General features: G+C 58.2%; 1 protein-coding gene across 1 annotated transcript; it reads right to left on the bottom strand.

The window, feature by feature from the left end:
• Window positions 1-4,070: 4,070 nt before the first annotated feature.
• Window positions 4,071-22,009, bottom strand: MYO1G (myosin IG). The gene is made up of 22 exons (XM_044771318.2): window positions 21,570-22,009; window positions 19,984-20,192; window positions 19,718-19,811; window positions 18,732-18,897; window positions 18,415-18,468; window positions 14,819-14,914; window positions 14,583-14,702; window positions 13,731-13,955; window positions 13,483-13,628; window positions 12,920-13,034; window positions 12,593-12,763; window positions 12,319-12,389; window positions 11,193-11,267; window positions 10,843-10,975; window positions 9,883-10,049; window positions 9,347-9,554; window positions 7,511-7,734; window positions 6,794-6,938; window positions 5,947-6,051; window positions 5,479-5,592; window positions 4,458-4,612; window positions 4,071-4,373 (listed from the first exon to the last, which is right to left on the bottom strand). Exons 1-22 carry the CDS (start codon window positions 21,662-21,664, stop codon window positions 4,217-4,219), a joined length of 3,045 nt encoding a protein of 1,014 aa, XP_044627253.2. The 5' UTR covers window positions 21,665-22,009; the 3' UTR covers window positions 4,071-4,216.
• Window positions 22,010-22,334: the final 325 nt, after the last annotated feature.

Genomic DNA, 22,334 nt, shown 5'->3' with positions numbered 1-22,334 from the left:
AGGTCAAAATACAAGACTGCAAAACTAGCCCCTTCTGCAGAAAGAGGCTCTGCTGAGAGAGGAGGGGCCCACGTACCAGACCACGGAGTCTTCCAGCCGAGCTCCTGGGCTCCTGGGGACCGAGCCCCCTCTTGACAGCCCCTCCCCGTGTGGAACTGGCACTTCTCCAGAACTAAGCCTGTTTCACTTTCTCACAGGTGGGGGCTTTCTCTGCTGAGGTCCCTTTCAGCAATTACCTCCTGTCGTTGGTCAGTGAGTGGTTCCTGAGTGCCCCTCAGGGCCAGCCACTCACTGGAGCCAGCAGCTGCCGTGGTGAGCAGAGCAGCATCCATCGAGGCCACGAGCACTGGCAGTGAGGACCGACAGAAGCAAACTCTGACCAACTGATGAAAGCTTTGCTGGTGACCATGTGCTGCAAGAGAGAAGTACTGCTGCATGCTTTACTAGCTCATGACAAGTCTGCAGGTGTAGGGTTGGGATGGGAGGGGCTTCCAAGAAATAAATAGCATGTAGGAGAGGACCTACCGGAGGAGAAGGCTCGAGCAGGTGAAGAGGGGCAGCAAGAACACCCCTCCTGGAGGGAACAGCGTGCACAGGGGCCTGAGGAAGGAAGGGGCCGGGGTCCTGCCACCAGAAAGCGCTCTGAGCTTGGGGGAGGTAGCTGTGGGAGGGCTGCTGGGGCCATTTGGTTAGGAAGTTGACATCCTCCTGAGCGCAGTGAGTAGGGGGGCTGTAAGCTGGGGGCATTCTCCACAGAGGAGTGGTAGCCCCCCAGGAATAGAGTTTGAGGGGAATTAGTGTTTGAGGGAAGGCAGAGTCCAGGTGACAGGCAGCTGGCATCCCTATTACTTAGGGGCGGAGCCAGCTGGCCCAGTGGGCCCCACATGGTGGATGGAGTCCGAGGGAAGAGGGAAGGGAGGCAGCCAGCCTCTGGTGTGAGCGGCTGGTTGGGCCCTAAGACAAGAACGCTGGAGTCTCTTCCATGTTTGTGGTGAAAGATCATGAGTTGAGGTTGGACCGAGTCTAACTGTCTGGTTAACATCCAAGGGCAGAGGAGGCCAACGCCAGGATCTGGGACTCAGAAGAGCCCGGGGTGGTGCCCAGAAACCAGGGGCCAAGGCTCCATGTGGAGTGCTCTGGCCAAGTTCCCTGTCTTTAAACTTGGCATCCATAATGCTGACCACACAAACTTATTCTGGGAATCTAACGGGACAAGGAAACTTAATACAAACATTACCTTTGTTGGGATACAGATTCAGACAAATAGAATATGTGGATTTTGTTTGGATAATGGTTCAAACCACCAACCATAAAAGGACATTTGGGGAAAACTAAATATTGACTGGGTATTAGATGACGTAAAGGAATTATTATTTGTTTTGTTAGTTTTGATCATGGCATTTGATTATGTAAGAAAATATGTTTAATTTTTAGAGGTGCATATTGAAATATTTAGGGATGACATGGCATGATATCTATAATCAACCTGAAAACATTTCAGGAAAAATTGAAGCAAAGGGGTGATAGGGCGCATGTGCATGGTGACGGTAATTAGTCTTTGGGTGGTGAACATGATGTAATCTACACAGAAATTGAACTATAACGATGTACACCTGAAATTTATATAATATTATAAACCAATGTTACTTCAATAAAAAAGAAAAAATTTTAAAAAAGAGATACCATTTACAATAGGATCAAAATATGATGGTCTTATGAATTAATCTGATAAAGACGTGTAAGACCATTACGGAGATCATTAAACTTAAGACAGCTCATTGGTTAGACGTCAATATGTGGAGAGATAGACACAGCCATGGATCAGAAAGCTCAACCCTTGTTTCAATGATCTATCGCAGTGTTAAAAAAATCACCACTAAATTTAGTGGCTTAAGACAACCACCATTTTATTTATTTAAGATTCTACTCAAAATCTGCTGGTGTTGCTGGTGGGTCCCCCCTGCCTCTTCTCTGTCTCCATCTCTCTTTCTCTGTCTCTCTATCTAGCTCTCTCTCTCAGGGCCTGTCCCGCTCCACGTGGCCTCTTCATGTGGTCTTTCCATTCAGTCTCTGCCTCTTTAAGGCTCAGGCCGAGGACTGGCCCCACCTTCTGGTTAAAGCCACTTCCAGGACCAGGCCAGACTTGGAGGCAGAGCCTGAACAGGCATGGATGTCCAAGGAAGGCCAGTGGGGACACATGAATGGAGCTGGACTCTGATTGAGGCCCTACCCCTGGAGAGCCACCTGACCCATGTCAACGCTCAGGATGGCAGTCCCCATCTGCAAAGTGAGTGCCCCTGTCTGGCAGAGGGGTTCCGTGTTGGTGTGACATGAGGGGCGTGTGCCTGGATCTGCCCTGCTCAGCATCTGGATGGCCTCAGACAAGTCAAGGAACCTCTGATTTCCCACTTGTAACAGTGGGAAGATAACACCAACTTTGTAGGTATGAGGTGAGGTGATATTTGTAAAGTGCTCAGAACGGTGGCACCTAGTAATATATGACAAATCTAAGGGTTTGTGAAGTGACATATAATGTATGTGAATTGCCTGATACGAGATCTGAGTTCAATAACAGGGTTCTATCGCCCTCCGTTTCCTACCATGTCACCCCACCCTTTGGACTGGATCTCAGGATCCCACAGCCCCAGGAACCCGCCTGGCAGCCATGACCTTTCTTCCATGAGGCTGGGTGAACTGTACTTGGCTCTGGGCCCTGGGCAGAGAGTGGCGCCCAGCAGGGCTGGACCCCAAATGTTGCCAGGTGGTGTGTGAGGTATCCCACTCCGGGCTCTGTGACGTTTTCACTCCCTCATAAGCCCTCCTGTCAGCCAGGCAGCCGGGCTTCCTAGAGCCGTGAGAGAATTTGGAAAGGAAGCAGGCGATGCTGGGGATCTCTGACAAGCCACACTCACGGCAACCCATGGGGAACCTGCAAAGGGCCGGGACCACCTACTGTCTAGTGCCGCTCAGGATTGATTGGTCCAAGGGGACCCGAGTACTCTTCACATCTGCTTGCTCTGCAAGGGAAGCTCCAGCTTGTCCCAAAGCCACCAGAGCCGGAGACAGATGCTAGACTGGGTCTTGTGGGGGCTTTTGGAGGCCTCTGGGCTTAGCTAGGAGATAAGCTGCTCTCCTTTGGCAGGAGCAGCCAGACATAGGCCTGCATGGTAGGGTGTGTGTGTGTGTGTGTGTGTGTGTGTAACCCTGTCTACCCCTGGACAGGTGGGGTGGTAGTGACAAGAAGCCTCAGTAAGTTCTGAGCTCTTCCATGAAACACCCAAAGTCTACGACTTACAGATGCTGACCTCCCTCCACACCAACAGGGCACAACCAAGCAAGAATGCCCCCGAATTTAGGGTGCCTCAGGAAGAGGGAGGGAGCAGTTGTGAGAACAGAGGGTCTGCCTATGGAGGGAGGAGAGGAGGAGGTTGGGGAGGGGCGGGAGCTGGGGAGAGCCTGAGGGGTTGAGGAGGGGTCTAGGGGCAGGGAAATCTGCTGGCCAGAGCAGGTGGAGATGCATCCGCTCTGGCCTTCCTTTGGTTGGTTTCCAGAGAAGCCCCAGACACAAGACCCTGCTCCCAGACTCTGGGAAGTCCTGGCTGCTCCTGTCCCAGAGGTAGCGTTCCCAGGGCCTGGGACACCTGCACCCAGCATTGGTCCAGACAGCTGGGACAGCATGTGCCCCCAGTTGGCTGGTGGGACTGCTCTCTGCCCCCAGTGTGTACCAGTACCGCCCTGGGATCCCCAGCTTCCCCAGTGGCCCAGTGGCAACAAGGCAGGGAGCCCTAAAGGAAAGGGGAAAGGGAGAGAGGCAACCCCTGTGGAGACAGTCTGAGGGGCAGCCCGGGGTATAAAGGGCATCCTTTTCTCTCAGACCACAGGTTCCACGTGCAGCCTGTCCCTAGGCTGGGGCCCTATGTGGGATGGGGCCTTGCTGACCCTCTAGACTGGGCCCCCAGGCCTCCTTCTCCAGTTTGGGTGGCCCGGCAGGGTCAGCAGAGGACTCTGGGGTGATGTTTGTCAAGTTGGCAGCGGCCACGCGGATGTCCAAGCACAGACACGGGCCCAGCTGGGCAGAGATACAGCATCCTTTATTGCTCAGGGCGCTGGCCGTCCCCGCGCGGGTGGGCAGGGATGCAGGAGCCCTCGGCCTTCGCCCTTCGGGGAGGCCGGAGGCCCTAGTGCAGGCGGACAGACCCAGACAGGACAGGCCGGCTCAGCTGCTCGGCCACAGGAGAGTGAAGGCGCCGCGGCTGCAGCGGAAATCCGGCTCTGGCTGTTCCGGCCTGAGCTCCACCGACACGAGGCGCCGGGCCCCGCGCTGGCTCAGGGGGATGCAGTCCGACACGCGGACCTCCAGGGCACGTCCCTCCCTGAAGCCGGGGCGGACGGAGAAAGGTCAGGGTCACAGTGGGCGGGCTCCGCAGACCCGCAGCCGCCCGCGTCCCGGGACTCACCCCTGGCAGTGCGCGGCCAGCACGCCCACCAGCTCCCCGACGCGGTTGTCCAGCGGCGGCTGGGAGCGGTGTAGACACACCACCAGGTCGTCCTGGCCCCGCGCGTGCAGCACCACCAGCTGGTCCCGCCCGCTGGTCACGCTCAGCCCGGTCACCTGAGGAGGGCGGGGGGCTCAGGATCAGGGGTGCAGCGGACCCTCCTCCGCGACCCTACACCCCGCGGGACCCGCACCCCAGGAGCACGTGGCGCCCCCTCAAGCACCCTGCCCTCGCGCGCATCTCCTGCTCCCCCGCAGCACCCAGTCTCTCTGCCCTCAGCCCTCTCAGCGCCCCCTAGCCCGCGGCTCCACGGTCCAGCTGTCCCCTCCAGGACCCCTTTCTCCCTCTCTGGCCCCACCCACAAGGCGGAGGGTTGGGCAAGGCGCCGCACAGAGGAATGTTCTAAATGTGCGCGGTCTAACACCGCGGCCACTGTTCACCTGTGGCTCTCGAGCACCTGAGTGTGTTGGTGCCACTGAGGAGCTGAACTTTTAGTTTCCTTTCCTTTCCTTACATTTAAATAGCCCCACTAGTCGTGGCCACCGTACCAGACGGCCCTAAACCTTACAGTTATAGGCCCGACCTCGATCCCTGCCCCCGGTTGCTCCTGGCCCTGCGGGAACAGGAGCTCTGCTTCCAGCGAGAGAGTGGGCTACAGAGCTGGGCAGAGGGGCGACGGGACCAGAGTCCCACGGGTGGCAGCCGCACCCCGCAGCCGGATCCAGGCGGTCCGGGCGGGGAGACCCCGAGGCGGCACACGAGTAGGGCAGAGGGGACACTCGGCTCGGCCAGAGTTGAGCGGGAGGGGGCGAGGGGCTGTGCCGGCGGGGTTCGGACCCGGCACTTGGGGGCAACAGGAAGCCACGCAGGCTGTTCAGAAGGGGTGCTGCCATCCTGAGTTGATATGAGTTCTAGAAAGCTCCAGCCATCCTAGGTAGGCGCAAAGGGAGGTCCGGCGGTGCCCCCCGCCCATGGGGCTCACCGTGTCCAGGGGCACGGCCCGCATCACCCGGTACTGGCGGGCCGGCTCCAGCTTGTAGAGATGCCGGTCTGTGAGCAGGAGTGCCCGGTCCCGCCTCTTGTTGAAGCGATTCACCTGCGGGACAGTCGCTGGCGGGTCACTTGCCTGACCCAGGGGCTACTCTCCCCGGGCTGGTTTTCTCACTGACTGGGTTAGAGCTGACGGTTTCCGAAGTTCCAGGATCAGCTGTGAAACCTCTGAGCTGGGCCAGGCTTGCGCTGCCGCGTCCCCAGCGCGCGCGGGAGCCACTTCTCACCTCGCGGCCACGCCCCGCCCCGCCTCCCTCTTCTAGGCCCCGCTCCGCCTCCCCCCTCGAGGCTCCGCCCCGCCTCCCCATCGAGGCCCCGCCCCGCCCCACCACTCGAGGCCCCGCCCCGCCTCCCCCTCGAGGCCCCGCCCCACCTCCCCACTCGCGGCCCCACTTCTCACCTTGCGGACGTGGCTGGAGAAGAGCACCGTCCCGAAGCCGTCCTTCTCCCGAAGTATCTTCAGTCGCTGAGCAAACAGGCCTGAGGCTGTGGGGTTGTCGGTGGCCTGAGGACAGATGGGGGGGCTGTTTGGGACAGGGTCTTTGGACCATGCTGGATTAATACCTGTCCTGTTATGGGCACAGCTGTCTTTCACCTCGGGCCATCGAGTCAGGCTGTGCGTCAGCCTTCAGCTGGGTCCATCCCCACGCTGGGTTCCCCGAGGGCCCAGCGCAGCCCTGAGGTTGTAGGCACGCACGTCTTTGCCCTCCATTCACCCTCACCAGCCCTGCTCCTCAGGCCAGACCTGGACAGATGAGGAGAAGGCAGGGCCCCGGGCGGGACCTGGCTCCTCCCTGGTAGCTGCACACCTGGGCAAGCCCTGAGCCCCCTGAGGTGTCATCATCCCCTGTAGAACGGGGCCGGGGGCGCAGCTCACAGTGCCCATGTGAGGGCCAAGACAGATATGGCGTGGGTTGCTGACCAGGAGGCTGTGCCTGAGAACAGGGTGGGGGCGGCTCTGAGAACAGGGGTGGGGGCCTTGCCTGAGAACAGGAGGTGGGGCCGTGCCTGAGAACAGTGAGGGAGTGGGAGGAGGGTGGAGGAGAAGGTGGTAAGTAAAGCCCAGGCCCGCTGGTTCTGGGTGGAAACTTTTACACTTCAGAGGCAAGGGACAGGGGCAAAGAGGCATAGCCTGTGGGACAGATGGACAGCCAGGCTAGGGACAGGACAGCTGGGGTGGACACAGGAGGCAAGGTCTCAGCCTTGAGCCCCTCCTTGGTGTGCAGCCTGGGCAGCCCCGCACTCACAGAGGACAAGTAGTCTCGGGCCCAGGCCCGCCGGCAGCCCCAGTCCTGCCGTAGCTCCTGCAGGGCCCCCATGGCAGCCACCTTGGCCTTGATCTGGGCCATGTCTGAAGGGGGGATGTTCTTCACCAGCTGCCGGGCCCGCCACCTGGAGAGGGATGGGTGGTCAGATGGGTGCCCATGCAGCCCTCGCCCTTCCCCACCCCTGGTCTTGGCCCCCAGAACATATGGTAATGACTTCTCATGCCCCTTCCCCTAGAGGAGAAGTCCAAGCCCCTCAGCCTGGCACTGGCCATCCTCCATGTCCTAGCCTCCCTGGTCTCAGCGGAAGGTAGCTCCTCCCACTGTGAGCATGCTGGTTGCTCTGTACCCCATCTCCTGGAGAACTCCTACTCATCCTTCAAAGCCCCACTCAGATGCAGAGTTTCCTCCAATCCCTAGCCAGGACCTACCACTCTCCTCTGCAGGCCTCTATCGAGAAGACCCAGGCCTGAATGCACAGCACTATGCTGGTGCTGGGGATGTCAGGGCTCTGCCACTGACAGTGGGATGTGGGCAGCCAGTTAATGCACAGAGCCCCCATATTTTTCTGCTTGTCAGATGGGGCTCATGTGTCTCCTAGCAGGCACTACTTGTGGAGTTCAGATGATTGGGTCCAGGTGCTCAGTGGGTGCTAGCTGAATGGGAAAGAGTGAGAGGGCGGCAGCCGAGGGCACGTACCTACAAAAGAGTGCGTGGCAGGTGTCCTGGAAAGGCTGCAGCACAGCGGGGGGCGGTGGCCAGACGAGGTCGCGGCCATAGAGTGGGGGCTGCCTTGCAGCCTGGAATCGCCGCTGCAGCTCTGCCAGGTGGGCACGCACCTTGTGCCTCCGGAACCAGCGCATGATGGTGTAGATGGCCCGAAGTCGCCGGCAGCGCCGCCTCGCCAGCGTGCCCCGCCATGCCTGGGGGACCAGCCAGAGGCAGATCCTAGGTTAGGCCCAGCCGTGCTGGCCTCCCTCCCTCCACCCCCAGGGCTGCCTGCTCTCCCATCTTTCCTGAAAACACTATGCTTGTCTCTAGGGAACCCACAGCCTGGGGGTGCTGGGCCAGGCTGACGGCCCCTGGCTCCATGCCTTTTAAGCTGAGACCCAGCACCACTGGGGACTCCCAGGTGCCCCCAGGGAGAAAACATGTGAGAAGAGAGCTGGGGGGCAGATGGCGGTGCTGTCCCCTCTACCAGGGGCAACTGCCAACTGTCCATCTGGAGTCTGACCTGGTCTAGATCTAACCTCCAACTCCCAGGAGACCCTCAGACAGAAGGGCACCCCAAGAATGCCACCATCAAAACCCAGACCGAAAACTCTGCAAGCCAGGCAGCCTGCAGACCTGCAGATTAAAACAGACTTAAGCAATGTTGCCCTGGACCACAGTGTATGGACCCTGACTGAACAGAGTGAGCAGAAGTCTGGGGAGGTGCGGACGTCGCTGGAGCTGGCGCGACAGCAACAGTGCAGTGTGAACGTTTGAAGTCCCATCTCTGTGATAGCGGCCTGTGTCATGTTCTTAAAACCAACCCCTAGGGTTAGAAGAGGTTACAGTTAAATGCAGTGTGTCATCATTGATTGGAGTCTGGGTTCATAAACGGTGCCATGGGTAACAGTGGGACACTTGCAGAAATTTGAGTATGGCCTACATATGAGATACTCAGATCGTAGATTATATTTCATTAGTGTTGGATTTCTTGAATGTGCTAATGTCAGTGTGGATATAAAGGTGAATGTCCTTGTTCTTAGGATATGCCTGCTGAAGTATTTAGGGGTGTTGTTACTTTATATGGTTCAGGACAAAATACAAGTATTGAGTACCTATTGAGTCTCTGTATGTGGGTGAGGAGAGAGACAAAGACAGAGAGACAGACAGGGTGGGGGAGCCCACAATTGTAGCAATCCAGGTGAGCAGCAATCGTATGAATCTTTCAATTTTTCTGTAGGTTCGAAATGTTAAAAGTAAAAAGTTATGGGGAGAGGTGGAAGAACACTTATCCTCTGGAAATACATACTGAAATGATTCAAAAGGAAATGATTCGCTTCAAAATAACTAGAATAGACGTACAGGTGTCTACACGAATTATATTGGTCACGAGGTGATGCGTTGACACTGGGCATAGGACTGTGGGAATTTAGTATACCATTCTGCATATTTGTCTCTAGGTCCGAAATCTTTCAGAATAAACAGAAGAAGAAAAAAAAGCAAGGAAGAAAAGAAAGAAGAAAGGAAGCCAGATTCCTGAAAATCTTGTTTTGAGCACCTGGATCCACCTGGGCCTGAAGCTAGTGGCCACAGGACTGAGGTGACCTGAACTGCAGCCACACTTTTTGCTTAAGTCAGTTTCAACCGTGGTCTGTTTCTTGCGAGCGGGGACTCCTGTGGTACTTGGAAGTGTGCCTGTGGGCCCTGCTGGTGCACACACATCCCCCCACTCCAGGTGGTGCACCCCCATTCCCCCCGTCCCTCCCCCGGAGTGCACACCCATCCCCGCCCTGCTCCGTGGTGGGTGTCCCTCCGGGGCCGCACCTTCTGCAGCAGCAGCACGATGATGGGGATGAGCCGCGCGCGGCCCTGCTCCAGCGTGACTAGCGTCTGGGGTGAGCGGATGAAGAGCTTGCTGTGGCCAAAGGCCACATCCCCCTGCAGCCCATGCTGCTCTAGGAGGGCGCCCACGGCCGCTTTGTCGGAGCCCAGCAGGTGGTTAGGCCACGTGTACTCACAGGTCATCTTGTACCTGTCACCGAAGGACAGGGCAGTGGGTGCCAGTCCCTGGGGAAGGGTATGGAGCTACCCCGCCCCATGCACCACACCCAGCCCATGTGCCCTCACTCCCCAACCCCTGCACTTGACACTCACGCCCCAGCCCCTTCCTGCCCACATCCCGCCCTGTGTTTCACATGAGGGTCCTTGCTCTCAGTGTCCTGAGGTCAGCAGCATGCTACTCCCATGTGTGAATGTCTGAGAAGTGCTCACTGCTTTGGGCACCCCCTGCTCACCCCTCAGACTCCACACAGCCCATGGAGATCGGGGTGATGGGGCTCCTGGGCAGCAGGGGTCCATACCTGAGCAGGAATCGAGGGTAGGGCTGGCGGGAAGCGAAGCCGGCCCTGCGGACCCTCACATTCTCCAGCAGCCCCAGGTATGCGACCTGGTGGCGACAGTGGCCCTCGTCCAGCCTCGCGGCCACCTTGTCCTCATTGGGCTTGATGCAGCGGACGTAGAAAGGCTCCTGTGGGAACAGAGGTCACTCAGGAGGCCGGTGTCTCAGCCCCAAGGTCACTGGGCAGGGGTGGCAGGTGAGCTCAGGTGTGCTACCTCATGTCCCTCCCATGCTCTGTCTGCGTGGGGAAGGGGCTTTCGTGGTGGGAAGGGGAGGCCGAGGGGCCAAGAGCAGGCAGAAGGGCCAGGCAATAAGGAGATGGGGATGAGGGGATGGCAGGCTGAACAGGACCTGCACCAGTGGAGGCAGGAGGCGGGGCCCAGAGCCAGGTTCGGGCGGGGCAGCATTGCGCCCTTTGGCCTTTCCTCTCGCCTTGCCTGAGGCTGAGCTGGGTCTCTGGATGTTCTTGTTGAGCCGGCCCTGGTGGCCTCCCGCTGCCCTCTCTGCCTTTGGGCTCCAAGCTCCGAAAGAAGCTAGTGCCCGTTTCCTGTCCCTGTGGCCCCAGCTTCCAGAAGATAATCCTGGTTCCCGGCAGGGCCTGGGCTGCGCCAACCCAAGCTCTGAGCAGGGTTTCCCCTTGCCTGTCCCTGCCCAAGGGGCAACGGGGCCAGGGAAGGCCAGCTGGAATCCCGTCTTTACTCAGGAATCCTGTGTCTACTCGAGCCTCAGCCTGGCTCAGGACATCCTAATCTGTGCAGTCGTGAGTCCCTCCGCCCGGGAGGCAGTGCAGCTCACAGCAGACAGGAAATGAACACTCTCTTCCACATGATGTGCAGAGGCAGTGGGCGGCCCGACTTGACACCCAGGCACAGATGGAAAGATCTGGAAGGATCTAGGGTGGCAGCAGGAGTGAGGGTGGTACCTTGGAAGCCAGGTTTTCCACCAGGGCCACCATGGAGTTCTTGAAGAGGGTGCCGGCCGTCAGGGGGCGCTTGGTCACCTCTGTGATGTCCTGCTGCCCGTCCGGCCACATAGCCTTCAGGGTGGGGTCCATGCTGTGGAGACAGGCTGCATGTCCAGCTGCCCTCACCCTCCCGGAGAGCAGCCCCTACCCAGCTCAGCCATTCAAAAGCCTCGTGGCCTTAGTGTTGTACCTCAGGCTGTCCACCTGTCAGGCAGGGTCAGCCCCGAGTGTCTGAAGGCCCTTCCAGCGCGAGCCCCTGGGTCCTCCACCCCCCAGCGCCCACACGCACGCCCAGTGAGCTGGCTCACCTGTTGTACAGCAGCCGCTTGAAGTCCTGGAAGAGGGAGTCTCTGTTCTTGTCAATGAAGCCCTCCACCGAGTACCTGCAGGGGTCAGGGCTGGTGAGGGCCGAAGGGGCCTCTGACAGCCCCAGGAAGCCCCTCAGCCTCCTCTGGCCTGCCTCTCTTCTCATAGGCCAGCTCTCTTCCTCCCCCCTCAGCTACTGCCCTCCCTTCCCCTCTCCTGCCTGCTTTCTCTCTCATCACGTAAAACTCCCTCCCTCAGAAGTTTCCTAGATGGGTCGAATGGTTATGCCCACGGCTCTGGAGCCAAATGTTGCAGCACTGAATCCTGGCTCTAATGCATACATGCTGTGTGACCTGGGATGAGTTACTTAACCTCTCTGTCCTCACTATACATCAGATGCTCAGAATAGTATCTACTTAGTTTTCCATAAATATCAGCAATTGCGATTACAACCAGGAACTTCTGAGTCATTGGTCTATTTTGATCCCGTGGCACTGACAACCACAGATTCATTGTCTCCTCCTTTGACTGCTAGAAAGCTCAGCACCAAAATCTTGGCTCCACTTGCAGCTCCTGCAAAAGCTCGGGGCATGGGATCTGATGCCTGGCTGCTTTGTCTTCTCTATTCTATTTCTTCTCCTTGTGAAGGACACATTAGACACTTGTGTCTCTCTCTGGAGTCCCTCGAAACCACTTCAAGATGAGGTGAGCGACAGGTAAGTTAATAACAACAATCATGGCGATTTCCAAAGGACCCCCTCGGCCTTGGCACTCTGGGTGTGACCTGAGGACCGGCAGTGTTCGCCCGCCTGGGAGCTGGTTAGAAATGCAGACTCGGCCTGTCGCCCCTCTGCGCTGACCTGCAGCTCGCAGGATGCCCTGCTCAGAGTGTGCCAGGAACTGGCCCTGGACTGGATTGGGGGCCCCTCCCCGGCTGCATCTCGGAATGTGCTGGGGTGGAGCCCAGACATGGCATTTTTTTAAGCTCCCCAGAGGATTCCGTGGTGCAGCCAGGGCTGAGAATCACTGTCTTAAAAGCCCCATTTCGTGCTTTCACTTGTGAATCTGGTAAAGAGGATGTTTTCAGTGTCTTAAAAAGGGAAGAGGGGACATAGTGGGGGGCCTCACGTGACATCCCCCGCATAGTGCTTGATCCGGAAGTCTCGGCCAAACTCCATGGTCTTGTCTGTGGGGCAGAGCTGTGGGAGAGACAGGCCAGGGTCAAGGCACAGAAGGTGAGCGGGATCTGCAGGGGGTGGGGGGACAGTGCTGAAGAAGAGGCTGGGCCACCCCCAAGGCCCCACCAAGACAGGCAGCAGGGTGCCTGGGGGTGTGTGTGCCAGCACCAGGACAAGCTGGGGGTATGCGGGGTGGGGGTGACTGCAGGGGGCGGAGGGGGCACCTGGCGGCTGGTGTAGTGTGGGTGGTGGCGGTGGTGTGTGTCCAGGGTCTGCAGGAAGATGCGGTCAGTGATGGGGCCCGCAGTGCAGCAGGCCTCATCCAGCACGGCCAGGATGCCGCGGTGGGGCCGCTCCACCAGCTCCACGATGGTGGCGTTGTTGAAGTACTCAACCTGGGGCAGAGCGAGCAGGCAGCTCCCGAGTCCCGCCAGCCAACCTCTCCCACACCATCCCTGCTGGGCGCCCTCTCTGCCTGGCCGTCCTCCGCACGTCTGCTTGCCTGCCCGCTCCCTCAGGGCCCACAGCCGCGTGGACGGCTGGGCACTCACGCTCTGCCAGGTGATGCCCTCCCGCTCATACTCCTCCTGCTCCTGCTTCAGGATGAGCTGGATGAAGAGCTGCTGCAGCTTCTCATTGCAGTAGTTGATGCAGAACTGCTCGAAGCTGGGGGCGGGGGGTCTCGTTCAGAGTCACGCCTTACCCGCCCACCTTGGGGCTTTTGCTCCATTTGGAGTGAGTGCGGTGTTGGCAGGTCTCTCCCCTAAAGTTTGCCCGAGGGGTCTGGTGCCAGGTACCCCAAGTGGCCCAGAGTGGGGCTGCATTTCCCCCTCTGGGCCTCTCCTTTTCCCCACTGCTCCCACCTCTGGCACACATGCTCCGGAGTGGATTGGGGAGTCTGGCAAGGGGACATAAGCCTGAGATTTTGCCTTCCTGGTCACCACTGGGCAGGTGGCACAGCTGAGGCAGGCTCGGGGGCATGAGCCTGGGGCCAGGGACCAGCTGGGACAGACGCCAGACATCCCACTCCTCAGCCCAGCCAAGCTCCCCCGGACTAAGGCGGCCCTAGAGGTTGAGGGGTCAGAGCATGGGATATGGTGCCTGGGCCACCCACCTGTTGACAGGGAACACCTCGAAGCCATAGATGTCCAGTACACCGATGACTGTGTCCTTGCCGTCACGCCGGGGGTCCCGGCCCCGGGGTTCCATGACACCATTGATCCGGTCCACCACCCACTCAAATAGCCGCTGGTATACTGCCTGGGGAGAGGCCAGGAGCCAGTTGCTTTTGGCTGCCTCTAGCCTTGCCTCCTCCAGGAAGGCCTCCTGGGTGCCCCTACCCCCTGCCTGCCCCCAGAGTACCTTAGCACAGGCGTCCCGGGCATAGCTGGCCTCAGCCGCAGTGTGGCCCTTCTCAATGACTTCTCTGCCTCCTGAGGCCACAGTGCGAGCCAGCAGGCAGCGCAGCACCAGCTCCCGAGGTGTGGCTGTCAGCTCAGCCACGTGGTCCACCAGCACTTCCTCCGTCACGGCCAGGCTCCCCTGCTCCAGGGTATCCTCCTCAGTCTCCACAAACTCGATGTTTCCCTGGTGATGGGGGAATCGTGAAGAGTCAGGCTCCATGTTCCAAAGGAGCCTGCACACCTTTCCTGGGGGAGAGGAAAGGAAGCCAGTGGAGCCCGGCTTCTGCCACAGATGCAGCGAGAAAGGTGAGAGCGGCCCCCAGAACACACCAGAGCCTTCCCCAAGGCTTCCCACTCAGAACAGCACGTGAATGATCCCACTGCATCCTCCCAAAGCCAGCTACGTGCTACCTATTCCTCAAGCTACCTCGAGAGGATGGAGTTCTCAGAGGCACTGAGTACCCTACCCAAAGCCACACAGCTCTTAAATGACAAAAGCAAGAGGCAGGTCTGCACGATGCTCGCCTTTACTGAGCCTGGACTGCCCTTGCCCACTAAATGCGGGCTCATCTACTAGTCGCGGACTGGGCACGTCGCAGGCCTGACTTGCCACAATCTGGGCACGTAGAGCCCACAGCCCAGGGCCTGGCCTTGAGAGAGCCCACAGCCGAAGCAACTTGGCTTCAGCAGAGGGAGGAGTGGGCCAGCTACCTAACTGGGTTGTCAGAGGCCAGTCTCCTCCTCCAGGGGTGGCTCCCAGCCAGGACACCATGTGGGGAGGTGGCCCCCCAGCCCTGGCAGCCAGGCTCACCAAGTGTAGTATGGCGGCCAGGATCCGGTGCACGGAGCCCACCTCCTCAGGGCTGAAGCCGATCACCCGCATGGCCTCTGTCACTGCCTGGTGGTGGCTCTTCTCATCGGTCTCCAAGGCCTGAGGGAGAAAGGGGTCAGCACCCCAGGGCCACGCTGAGCCCCAATTCCTCTGTCCCAGTGCCTGTGCTCACCTTCTGCACCCCATCCCCACACTGAGCCCTGTTCCCCGCTCACACTGAGCCCTGCTCCCTGGCGGGTGAAATTATACAGGGCAGGGTTCCTCTGCAGGTGCAGTTCTCGCAGCTCCTCGTCCTCACTGCCCCGCAGCAACTGTAAGACAGAGACACCCCTTGGTTAGGCCTCCTGAGCTCCAGAAACCTCACCCACACTTGTTTGATGACAAACAGATGTGTCCTTCAACCATCGTTGACCCAACAATGGCACGGAAGCTCAGAGATGGTGTAGATACTGCTGGAGTTCAGGGAGAACCCATTTCTAGGTCAGACATGGTGTAGACACTAAACAAGGCAATGAGAACCCACTTCAGTGGTCAGATATGGTATAGACACCATGAGAGTCCAGGTAGAACCCACTTCAGTGGTCAGACATGGTGTTGATACCGCCCAAGCCAGGGAAGAACTACTCAGTAGTCAGAGCTGTTATAGACACTTAATGAGTCCAAAGAGAACCCACTTCAGTGGTCAAACATGTTGTAGACACCATGGGAGTACAGGGAGATCCCACTTCAGAGGTCATACACAATGTAGAAACCACCTGAGTCCAGGGAGAACCCACTTCAGAAGCCAGATGCATTGTAGACACCACCCATGTCCCAGGAGAACCCACTTCAGTAGTGAGATATGGTGTAGACACCATCAAAGTCCAGGCAGAATCCACTTCAGTGAATCAAGAAAGAATGTAGATATCACCCAAGTCCATGGAGATCCCACCTCCATGGGTCAGAATGGTGTAGACACCACTAATGTCCAGGCAGATCTCAATTCAGTGGTCAGACATGGTATAGATAGGCCAGTGCCCAGGCAGAACCCCTTAGTGGTCAAAGTTGGCATAGACACCACCATAGTCCAAGGAGATGCCACTTCATCAGTGAGTCAGACACTTTGTAGACACTGCCCAAGTCCAGGCAGAACTCACCTCTGTGGGTCAGACATGGTGTAGACACTGACTGAGTCCAGGCAGAACCCACTTCAGTGGGTCAGACATGGTTGTACATCATCAGAGTCCAGGGAGAAGCCACCTCAGTTGGTCAGACATGCTTGTTCAGTGCAAGTGTCCTGGGATCCGACTTCAGCATGTCAGACACTGTGTAGACACCACAGGTGTCCCAGGAGAACCCAATTCAGTGGGTCTGAATGGTGTGGACACCACCCGTGTCCAGAGTGAACCTACCTCAATGGTCAGACAAGGTGTTGACACTGCCCAAGTCATAGAGGTTCAGCCTCAATGGGTCAGAACTGGTGTAACCACCAATGTCCAGAGAATTCCTACCTCAGTGGGTCAGACACAGTGTAGACACTGCCTGAGTCCAGGGAGAATCCACCTTAGTGGGTCATACTTGATGTAGTCATGCCCATGTCTGGGGAGAACCCAGTTTAGTGGGTCAGAACAATGTAGACACTGTCCAAGTCAAGGGAGAACTTACCTCAGTGGGCCAGACACAATATACAACTGTGGAAGGAAGATCCCACCTCAGTGATCAGACACGGTGTAGACACTGCCAGTTTCCAGGATATCCCACTACAGTGGGTCAGAAACAGTGTGGACACTGCTTGAGTCCAGGGAGCACCTACTTCAGTGGGGTGGACAAGGTATATCACTGCCAGTGTCCAGGGAGATCCTACATAGTGGGTATGAAGGGATGTAGACGCTACCTGTGTCCAGGCTGAACTCCCACCAGTGGTCAGACACAGTGTAGACATTGCCACATCCAGGGAGAATCCACTTCCATGAGTCAGAATGGTGTAGACCACCAGTGTCCAGGGAAATCAAACCTCAGTGGGTTTGAAACAGTGTAGACACCACCAATTTCTGGGGATATCCCACTTCAATGGGTCAGATCAGTGTAGACACCACCTGAGTCCAGAATGATCCCACCTTAGTGAGTCAGACACAGTGTAAACATTGTTTGAGTTGAGGGACATCCAACCTCAGTGGGTCAGACAGTGTAGATATCACTAATATTCAGGGAATTCCCACTTCAGTGGCTCAGACACAGTGTAAACACCACTTGAGTCCAGGCAGAACTCACCTCAGTGGTGTGTACATCACAAGTGTACAGGGGGATCCCATTTCAGTGGGTCAGACACAGTGTAGACACTACCCATGTCCAGGCAGTGTCTACCTAGTGGGTAAGATTGGTGTAGTCACTTAAGTTCCAGGGAGTTCCCACTTCAGTGGGTCAGACATGGTGTAATCATGTCTGTGTCTGGGGAGAATCCAATTCAATGGGTCAGAACAGTGTAGACACTGCCCAAGTCCATGGAGATCTTACTTCAGTGGATCAGACATGGTTGTACACTACGAGAGTCCAAATATCCCACTTTCATGTGTCAGACTTCATGTAGACACAGCACGTGTCCGGGGCAACCCAATTCAGTGGGTCAGAACGGTGTAGACACCACATGTGTCCAGGGCAAACTTACCTCCATGGATCAGACACATGTGGACACTGCCCAAGTCCAGGCAGAACCCACTTCATTAGGTCTGATACCTTGTAGACACTGCTGAGTACAGACAGAACCCCCCTCGGTGGGTCAGACATGGTGTGGACACCGACTGATTTGAGGGAGATCTCACCTCAGTGGGTCAGATAGGGTGTAGACACTGCCCGAGTCCTGGCAGAACCCACCTCAGTGGGTCATTCACAGTATGGGGACCACCAGATTCAGGGAGATCCAACATCAATGGGTCAGACACGGTATAGATCACTAGTGTCCAGAGAGTTCCCACTTCAGTGGGTCAGACGTAGTCTATGTAGATATGTCTGTGTCCTGAGAGAACCCACTTCAATGGGTCAGATACAGTGTAGACACTACCCGAGTCCAGGGAGATCTTACCTCAGTGGGTTAGACATGGTCTAGACACTGACCAAGTCAAGGGATTTGTCACCTTAGTGGATATGAATGATGTAGACACTGCCAGTGTCTAGGAGGAAGCCGCCTCAGTGGGTCATGTACACTGGAGACACTACCAGAGTCAGGGAGATCCAGTATCAATGGGTCAGACATGGTGTAAACACCACAGGATTACAGGGAGATCTCACCTCAGTGGGTCAGACATGGTGCAGGCACTGCCCAAGTCCAGGTAGAACCCACCTTGGTGGGTCATACACAATGTCAGCACCACCAGACTCAGGGAGATCCAGTATCAATGGGTCAGACATGGTGCAGACTGCCAATATCCACAGAGTTCCCACCTCACTGGGTCAGATACGGTGTAGATATGCCTGTGTCCTGGGAGATCCTACTTTCAGTGGTCAGCCACAATGTAGACACTACCCGTGTCCAAGCAGAACCACCTCAGTGGTCAGACATGGTGTAAATATAGCCCGAGTACAGGGAGACCCCACCTCAGTGGGTCTGACCTGGTGTAGACACCACTGGTGTCCAGACAGAACCCGCCTCAGTATCACACAGGGTATAGACCCTGCCCATGTCCAGATAGACCCCGCCTCAGGGTCAGATGCAGTGCACACACCACCTATATCAGGGAGACCCCACCCCAGGGCGGGTGGAGAGGGGAATGGAAGGTGGACGGAGCCATGGAAGGGCTTCCCCACTACCTGCCCGCCCACTCGCCAGCTCACTCACCTGGTAGAAGGCATGGAAGTTCCTTTCACCCACGTGCTGTTTGAGGACTCGAGACTGAGGAGAGAGGGGCAGCTGGGCCTGTGCTTGGGCAGCAGCCTCATCCCAGGGGACCCGCCCTAGAGCCCCCAGGGCAGTGCAGGCAGGAGGTGGTGGGCCTGGCCACAGAGGGAGCCCTGCCTGTGAACCTGGGGCTTCAGAGAGGGTATGTTCCTGCCCCCAGGGCCTGGGAGGGTCAGCATTGTTGGGCAGCTCTGTCTGGTCCCCACGGGGAGGCCTGCACAGCCCACCTGCCTAGGGTGTGCAGAAGCAGGGCCCACCTTCTCCAGCAGGTAGCTGTGGATGTGTCCCCCGACAGGGTCTCCTTTGAAGTCAAAGTTGATGTCCATGTACTTGCCGAAGCGGCTGGAGTTGTGGTTGCGGTTGGTGCGTGCATTGCCGAAGGCCTCCAGCACGCAGGTGGACTTGAGCAGCACGTCCTTGACCCTGCGTGGGGCGAGGGGCCAGAGCTATAAAGCAAAGACCTCATACTGGGGACTGTACCCAAGTCCAGCATCCAGCCTGAAGCCTCCCCATTGCAGGAGGTGAGGAGGCCCAAGGGCCTGGCCTCCCCCTGCGCTGCCCCGTGCAGACTGTGGAGTGGCCCTTTGCTCTGAGACGCTGGGAAAGGCACCGGCCAGGCGCTTGTGCTGGGTGTAGTATAAGCACTGGGCCCGAAAGGCCTCAGCCATAGTGTATGTTCACCTCCCACCTTCCCAGGCAGCAGCTGCGGGCTGCAGTGAGGAGATGGGTCTGGACGCTTGTCATCAACTCCAGCTGCAGGAGTGGGCAGCTGCCGGCCACGTGTGCTCAGGAACTTCCATCACTGCCCCCCACCCAACCCCACCTCACCCCATCTTGACAGGAAGAGCCGGGGCTCCCACACAGGAAGCTGCTCCCACAAGGCCTGACTGGTGAGCAGCAGGCGGGCAGGTGGACAGCCAGGCCCTGATTCCCAGGTTCCTGGCCCAAGCCAGCACAACCAGCCTGGCATCCTGGGCCTTCCTGAACGGCCACCCAACTTTTCCCCTTCGTTGGGTGCACCGGCTGTCAATCCTTGTCCCTCACCTCCATCCCGTCGCCAGGGGGAGGGCTTCCTGCACAGGGCCCCCTCAGTTGAAAGGTCCAGGGTGTGGGTCACCTGGAGCCTCCTGATAGGCGAGCCCACTAAACTTGGCTTGATCCGAGCTGGGCTCAGTCCTGTCTCTTGCTCCCCGTTAGGCGTGAGGCCCAGGGCTGCCCCTGCCCCAGCCCTCTCCGCCCTTACCTCTCCACCTCGGCCCTCTGGCTAGGGTTGGTGACGGCAGCGATGTACTGCATGATGTGCTTGCTGGCTTCTGTCTTTCCTGCCCCACTCTCCCCTGCCGGACAGATGGACAGTCAGACAGAATTAGCGACCACTCCCCCTTGGCCAGCTCCCTGTGCCCACTTCCTCCCCAGTGCTTCAATCACCTCCCATCACTGACAAATGAAGATGCTGGGGCCCAGGGAGGCTGCGAGCCAGCACTGGGGCCTTAGCCACAGGGCAGGTACCTGAGATAACGATGCAGGTGTCCCTGGACCGGCGCTTCATCGCCCTGTAGGCGGCGTTGGCCACGGCATACAGATGGGGTGGCCGCTCGTAGAGCTCACGGCCTTGGTACCTGGCGATGGCCTCGGGCCCGTACAAGGGCAGCTCCTGGTAGGGGTTCACGGACACCAGCACCTCCCCGATGTAGGTGTAGATGCGGCCCTTCTCGAACCTGGCACAGGCAGGGCCAGTCCTCAGCGCTCAGGGCAGCAGGGACACACACCCAGGGCCTGGGGCCTCGAGGCCCTGGGCTGCCCCTGGGCTGAGAGCGGAGAAGTGGGACGGGTTGACCTGAGTCTTCCCGGTGCCCACACTACCGTAGTGTAGTGTTGGGCTCCACACTGCTCTCCACGGGGTCCTGATGTCACAGGAATCATGACCACCCATTCTATGAAGGGACTGACTTGCCCAAGACCACACTGGGCAAGGCAGAGCAGCAGGTTCGGAACCAGGTTTGGGGACAGGGAGGGGCCCATTTCCGGCTCAAGGCCTGGGTGGGGACCCAGAGGCAGATAGGACCCGCCTAGCTCCACCCAGATGGTAGGCGCCGGGAGGGGCTGAGGGCAGCTGGGGCTGCAGCATCCTCCCTGGCACATCCTCAGACTCCTCAACTCTCCCGTCAGGCGCCCAGTTGCTGGTGGGGTGGCTGTGTCGTCCCTCTCTTGACCTTCCTGCCTGAGGAGGAGCGCGGCCTGCTCCCCGTGGTGTCGCGGACCCGCCCTTCCCCTGGCGGCTATCCTGGGTTCCTCTTCCTCCCCTGCCTCTGGCTCCCTCCACACCTTCTCAAGTGCCACCCAGCCACCCACCGGGGACCTGCTCAGAGACACGCTTTCCCATCTGCAAGCTGTGTGGGCTGGGGCTCAGTGCTCCACTGTTAAATGGAGATGGTAATACCTGGCTTATATGCTAGTTTATACGAATGAAGTAACATCAAGTTTAGCTGGGTGCCCCATACAAAGTAGCTCATTTCCTGTCCTCTGGCTTCAACAGTCTGTGCTCAGTGGAGCCCCACCCCGAAGCTCTACACAGCAGGCTGCCTTCTGCTCCCCAAGGCTGTTCAGGGATGAAACCAGCTCTCAGTGGCCACCCCATCTCACTGCCTGACCCCCGGTTCTTCCCTGCCCTCTGCCTTTCTCCTCAGTAAATCGGGCCTCATGTCACTTCTACCAGCCACACCCTGAATCATCCCCATGTGTCCCCCTGAGTGTCACCTCAACTTGTCCACCTGCACCCCAGGGCAGGACTTACCCACTTCCCTCAGAGCCCCCAGGGCTCAACACAGCCCCATGCAGGAGATGGAGCGCCCACCCAGTCCGGGTGCCTGGCACCTGCCTGTCCCTGCCGGGCAGGATGGGTAGAAGACACCTGGGTTGTGTGTGAGGCAAAGATCTGAGGAGCTCTGTCCATTGCAGGGTGGCCACCCTTGCCCTTGAGGGGACAGTTGTTCCTGCCCTGACACATCTCCCTGCAGTCACCCAGATGGTGGTCTGCCAGGGTGTGTATGCACTACCCTTCCCGGACTGATGGAGATCAGTAGGGCTGGGTCTACCTGAGCTTCAGGTTCTCCATGAAGTCCTCCATGGTCACTTGGTCCAAAAGCACAAAGTCGGGTTTGCCGCAGTCGGGGCCTTCCTCGTCCTCCATCCTGCCGCGGGCAGCACCCAGGCCAGGTTGCCCCTGCCTTCCTCTGCAGAGGGGCGGAGGGAAGGGGTGCTCTCCAGCAGGCCCAGCCCTCACTGCCCGCAGCCCTCCCTGCTCGTCTCCCCAGCGGCTGCGCAGTAAAGTAGGAAGTGGGTTCTGGCCCCAGGGAGGGACTGCTTTTCCCACTTGCAGCTCCCTCCTGAGGGGCTCTGACCCCTGCTTCCTGTTCCCCACCCCCAGAGAGCGGGTGTGCCTAACGGTTGGTCTGGTCAAGGCTGGGGGGTTCCTGTTGGCCTCCTTAGGAAGCTCCAACCATTGTGATCTCTAAGTCCACCCCTCACCCCAAGCAGCAGAGACTGCAGTCCCCAGCCCTGCCACACTGAGTCACTTGTGGGACTGTAAGGAATGATTTCTTGACATGGTCTTGGCTACCTAATCCTGTGCGTCTGTCAACTCTCAGACCTCAACAGTAGGTGGATTTTACGGTGGGTACACTGTACCTTGATAAACAGTAAAAATGTGCTGATGCGCAGGCCTTTGGGGCAGGAGCCCAGGCAATAATATTCTTTAAAGTGTGCGAGACCACGCCAGGATGTGAAGCACAAAACGAGCTTCACGGTGAAGCCCACGATGGGCTGGTGGTCTGAATTCATCATGCTGCGATCCACAGCCT

This window comes from Equus asinus, chromosome 1 (genome assembly GCF_041296235.1).
Source record: "Equus asinus isolate D_3611 breed Donkey chromosome 1, EquAss-T2T_v2, whole genome shotgun sequence".
In the NCBI taxonomy this organism is placed as follows: Eukaryota; Metazoa; Chordata; class Mammalia; order Perissodactyla; family Equidae; genus Equus; species Equus asinus.
Note: the sequence above shows the minus strand (reverse complement) of the source record. Positions and strands in the feature narration are given on the sequence as shown.